Source organism: Ornithodoros turicata, chromosome 2 (genome assembly GCF_037126465.1).
Source record: "Ornithodoros turicata isolate Travis chromosome 2, ASM3712646v1, whole genome shotgun sequence".
Lineage (NCBI taxonomy): Eukaryota > Metazoa > Arthropoda > Arachnida > Ixodida > Argasidae > Ornithodoros > Ornithodoros turicata.
The window spans coordinates 627,707-633,706 of NC_088202.1; the positions used below are offsets into that span (position 1 = coordinate 627,707).

Consider the following 6,000-nt stretch of genomic DNA (forward strand, 5'->3'; position numbering starts at 1 on the left):
GACGGGACGGGGGTTATCGTGCCTAGCAGGCATCCTCCGCACAGCCCTCGTGAAACGCTACGGACCATGGCTGAAAGCACCGGGTCCGCGTCGTGGCATCGTACTCAAGCCAATGGAGTCGTGTGAAGAGTGTCGTGCTAAGGGACACCCCACGAGTGCATGCAGGCCTGTGCGCTCACCGTGGTGAACGCTCACCATTTTAGCCGCCATGTCATGACGACACAGAACGATGTTACCACTGTTACCTGCTGTATTATAACAACCACGTCATCTGATCCCCAATCCTATGCTCACTTCTGTCAGCAGCAGCAACGTAGTCAAAGCTTTTTCTAACCTGTTCCTCCTGCCATCGCATACTTTGTCCCATGATTAGTGTACAAATGGCCCACATCATACACAAGACCTGCCCGATAAAATTTTGTAAACAACTATCATCATTCCGATGGAAATTTTGTAATGGCTTCATGCCGTCTGCCAGCTTCCGGCTGGGCTGTCTGCTCGTTACCCTAGGCACCCTGAGACCAGTAGTTTCCTTAGAAGTTGGTCCAGGGCACATATGCCCCCCTCCCCGTGATATTTCCTGGAGCAGAAACTCTAAACACAGCGAGGTGGTGCATGATCATGCGTGTGAAATTTGAAATTGAAAGACTACTGCATTGCTTGCCACTATGAGTGCGAGTCACTGATGCCCACTGTAGCCTGAATGAGATGGCTGGGTATTTTCCTACGGGTGCAACTCGTGCAATATATTTTGGTTAATAAAATATATTATGCTTCATAGCAAGCTTTTCAAGAGAAAAAATGTATTTCTCCTCAAATTCGTATTGTGGTCCGTACAGATGTGTTTGCAGTGTTCCCCCGGTCTCAAGTTTTTCTTCAGATGAAATCTGGTCAAGGTGACCAATAGCCATTGTTAGTAACCACTGGTTCACAGATTACTGCAAGCAGAAAATCCTAGACAGCCAGCACCCGAAAGATTAAAAAGAAATCAGTAGCACGTGTTCACTATTGGTAGATTGGAGATATTTTATTGAAGAACGCAGCATGTATACATCGTCACGTTTTCTGCATTACTTATGCGTATCAGCTCATGCTTGTAGCCTCAGAATGTTCATTCGTGGATACAGTATCCAACAGCACATTTCATCATTGGCGATGTGGCATACACACATAATGAAGTACCATACAGTCCGCTGCATGTAGGCGCACTTTGACATGAAGGTCTCGCACATACGGCATCAACATATAGCATCCTGGTGGACAGAGCCAGGTTCATAATATGGGAATAGTAAAAACTTGGAACGTGTTACTCAGCAACGAGTTTCCTTTTTGAGCAATGAAGTAGCAACTGATAGTTGCTTTTGCCATGCTTGTCAGTTGGCAGCTAAAGCCTCAGAGTGTGTGTTTATGGAAAAAAAATGTCCAACAGGGCACCATTCATCATTGGCCACATAATGCTGAACCAGGTACAACACTGGCAAGGGCAGGTGCTTCATAATCAGGGAGAGAGTAGGAAATTTTCAAATGACAGGTAAAGACAGTAACACTTAGGAAGTTTGACCTTTGGGCGTCTGGCCATCATATTTGCAGTAGTACTGGATACCTGAATCTGAAAATACAATTTTCATATGTTGAAATGACACCCAAGTAAAGGCAAGATGGCAAGAGGACGTAACGCAGAGCGACATGTTGGGATGTTGCTCGTGCTCAACAATGCGGGGAACTGGCGACAGTTGGGAGACAGCTCTGCACAATGATACTTACCGACCTTGTCAAAATATCAAAATGGATTCATACTCAGGATGTCGACATCTGAACAGGCTGGTGGAGCTTCAAAAGTGCTAGGAATACCATTCATGTTTCTTTCCACAATTTTCATACACTCAAGCAAAGGTAGAATACCGTGATGGCCTCACACATATAGCATCAACGTGTGGACGTGTTTCAACCATGCCTGGGAAGAACGACGGTTTGGGGACAGCTTTGCTATATCTTCATAAACTCAAGCCAAGGCAGAATACCATGATGGCCTCACACATGTAGCATCAACGTGTGGACGTGTTTCAACCATGCCTGGGAAGAACGACGGTTTGGGGACAGCTTTGCTATATCTTCATACACTCAAGCCAAGGTAGAATACCATGATGGCCTCACACATATAGCATCAACGTGTGGACGTGTTTCAACCATGCCTGGGAAGAACGACGGTTTGGGGACAGCTTTGCTATATCTTCATACACTCAAGCCAAGGTAGAATACCATGATGGCCTCACACATATAGCATCAACGTGTGGACGTGTTTCAACAATGCCGGGGAAGATTGTGCACCATTCTCATACTTAGATCCTCACGTGCTGATGGCTGGATTCAGATTTCACACTCTTACGCCATGTTTAAAATATGACAAGCATCGCACGACTAGTCTGTGGATTTATACATAGAAATATATTAATATAAATATTTAGGAAAATTGAAAAATATGCACAGATATGCACAGTAAAAATGGAAAAAGGTAACTTAAATATGAAACACAAACGTGAAGATATGCAGCCTGAGCCAAAGTCGAAGACATGTATATGGAAAAACATTCAGTAAATTATGAAGCAAAATGGATGAATATGCATTAAAACACTTGGCAAAGGTGGAGCCGCACAAACTAAATGACACGTAAATCCACAGTCTAGCCATAATTACAGAACAGCGGCAGGTGAGTTATCTTTACCAGTCTTCCGTCTCTTTCTGGATGAATCGCCCTGATTGGAAGTTGTTTTGGCGGCATCACAGAGCGAGGCAACCTGATGGTCACTCTTCTTGTTATCTCTGAGCTGCAGCCCACGGGACTGACGAGGGTCAACCAACTCCGGTAGAAGGCTATGCGAGTAGAACAGTTGAAGGTGGCCAATCATTTTGCTCCAGAAGCCATCATTTCTCTCGATCTTCTGGACAAAAATTTCCTCGCCAGAATATACCACAAAAAGACAAAACTGACGTCGAGTGATGTGGAGCTGTCCCTGCACCTGATAGTGGTAGTCATGGTTTTCCTTCAACGAAATATTACCAGAGTTATCAATAGTGCAAAAGGTGATTTTTTTTGCCCGCACTCCCTCCACAGGGGTAAGGGGCCGAGCCGAATAAGGGCACTTCACTTCCACGACAGTGTCATCACCGACAAGCCCATCAGGTGTTGCAGCAAGGTATGCAAACTCCTGATCAACAACAAGGCCGCATGGTGAAACAGTCACCCCTAACTCATCCTGCAGCTTAGCAATTGCAATGGGCTCAGTGTCGCGACCATATCGGAGAGCCTCAGTGTCAAAATGACCATAGAGCAAGGAACGAACAGTACTTGCACTGCTCGTTGCATCTCGCATCTTGCATACCTTGCCAAAATTAGAAGCGGTGAGTCGCTTTCGCCTCTCCTGCATCCACAAAGTTCTCCCTTCTTGACCTCGAGTATCAGCCTCGAGCTGCTCTGCATCTGGTTGGGAGAGCACAAGGGAATCCTTGTACGCCGCAGCAGCTTCAACATAGTCATCGTGGTTCATGTCTGGAGCATCCACTATGGAACCATAGTGGTTGTCGCTGGAAGCACGCTTGCAAGGCGCACCTTCAAGTGAACGCTTACAGCGAGCAGCCCCAGAACTCCGATGCCTTATGCAAGCAGCACGAACAGCTGCTTTACGCTTCAGCATAATTTTTGCATACTTCCCAGGGCTGGTGTTGTACACTGCCTTATGTAGAGCACGATGGTACTGCTTAGAGTTGAAAGACACGACAGCTCCTGAAGCCCGCATTCCGAATGATCCCCTCTGGGAAAAGTTTATTCTTTTACCGCCAGAAAACTTTGCAACGAGAGAATTGAAATGTTCTGCAGCATTATTGTTAACGTCAAGGATCAAGCTGCTACCATTGTTTGCCAAACGACTCATCGCTACAAGGATTTCATTGAAAAGTCCGCATTTCCTGAGCTCTGGGACGTGATTGACTTCCCCTTCTTTTGGACCACTGCAAAAGTAACCCGCACATTTTGCGTGGTCGCCGAACACATGGAGTGGCCCATTACGGATATCAGCCACCAGGTTCCGAATCTGATCTTGTTTGCTGAACTCGGCCTGCTCTTTGCGATAGTGAATAGCCCTAGCAACTCCAACTCTTAGTCGAACAGCATTATCCAGAAGTAGCTTCTTCAACGATGGGGGAATGGGGGTTGTTCTCTTTGCCAAAGCAACATCTCGAAGACGACTTACATAGTTTCGAAGAAGGTGGTTGCGACATTCTACCTTCTGAACTACCTGATGCTGGTACGGTGCAGCTTCAAGAATTGACTTGTATGTGCTCGAATCACCGTCAGCGATCAACTGCAAGTACTTTACCCCGTGCAACTCAATGCTGCGCCTGAAGCCTTCAACGACGATATCCTTCTCCATACTGGTAGAGCTGCTGTCCCAGTTCTTGAAGCACAGATGCTTTTTTGGGCTCGACCCTGCCTTGGAACTTGCGCACAGTGTACAAAATTTGTTCCGGACGCCTAGGAACAGTACTTTCTTTGTGCGGTACCCAACAATTACAGCCTGCAAAAACGAAAAAATGTCAGGATTGTATTCCACAAAACTCTACCCCCAATGACAATGTTTCGAGGAATTATGCATTTGTACGCGTATCATACGAATTAATGCCACAGGATGTATACCACTCTAGAAAGTGTGTTTACCAAAAGACAGCAGTGCCACTAATAGCACCAGAGGGGTCAACTTTTTCCTCCAAATAAATGCTCATAGTGTTCTTTCCACAAATGGTGGGCACAGACTTCCTGTATACCGTCTGCCAAGCGGTGTGCAAGATAAATCCTCCTTTTTCGGGCACCTTTATTAAGTGTAGATAAAAATTTTTACTTACCAAGCCAGAAAGAGCGTCGTACTTGTTCTTGTATGAACGTTTGCACCAAGCACCATCGGCAACGACCGTAATTATAGGAAAACCGTCAGCATCGACGTCCCCAGCCTCCCTAGCTAACCGAGCTTCCTCAATGCCTGCTTTTCTTATTTCTTCCCAAGCTGTTTCGTCGATTCCTTTAGCAACAATATCCTGATACTTACTGTACGTGCTACCAGCCATGCCGGGTATGTCCAGAGCACCTAGGAGCTCGCGAAGGCCTGAGAAACCAGAACCTATAGACACGATACCGTTCACTGCTGAGGAATTGACGTCCATGCGTTGTTGAACAAGTTGATCAACTGGTGCCTCTGTTGTGACTACATCTTTCCTCAGACACATCCTGCACTTCAAACTGAAAGAGCTACACAGACCTCGCCGATGTTCTGATACAATTTCCATGTCAGCCAGGCCGCAACCAAACGGACTATGTACCGACAAACTTTGCAAAGACGAGAAGAAGTGATCAATCTCCACTATACGCCGACCATTCACACTGCTTGTGCGCTGACTCTGTGTCTGGTGAACATTGCCAGTATCGAAAGATGAAGATCGACTGGGTGTAACAGCGGCAGTGATTGGAACGGGACTTGCTCTGGAACCGGCAAGCTCGTCACAACCTGAACTGCAGGGGACTACATTATCTACCTCAGCTGAATCAGCAAATGACGAATTTGAAGGACGAATTTCGCTTGTGCTCGAAGCGAAACAAGCATTCCGACCGGCATCAGTTACAGTTTGAGGAACAACACTACCACCAAAGGTTGAGCCTACAAGGGTATCTGCGCGATGTGGAGTCGTCGAAGTGCAACGATCACTGGGAACAGCACGGCTGGAGCATCCTGCATTACCAAAATCTCTCAAATCCGCAGGCTCCGTCACATGCCTGCCTCTACCACGTAAATTCGCAAAGTCCTTCTTCTTACGTTTCCGTTGTCCGTAGACGTGACTTCGAGCCATAATGGGTAAATACTATGAACACGCAGAAAACACACAAGGACAGAGAGCAAATGAACAGGACAAGAAAGTGAAAAAAACGCGTAACTTAGCCACGAATTGGTCACTTCA

General features: G+C 46.3%; 1 protein-coding gene across 1 annotated transcript; it reads right to left on the reverse strand.

Annotated features, from left to right (window-relative positions):
- Positions 1-2,342: 2,342 nt before the first annotated feature.
- LOC135385144 (uncharacterized) lies at positions 2,343-5,696 on the reverse strand. Its single transcript, XM_064614318.1, has 2 exons — positions 4,897-5,696; positions 2,343-4,571 (listed from the first exon to the last, which is right to left on the reverse strand). The coding sequence occupies exons 1-2, from the start codon at positions 5,332-5,334 to the stop codon at positions 2,691-2,693; spliced, it is 2,319 nt and encodes a 772-aa protein (XP_064470388.1). The 5' UTR covers positions 5,335-5,696; the 3' UTR covers positions 2,343-2,690.
- Between the last annotated feature and the right edge of the window lie 304 nt (positions 5,697-6,000).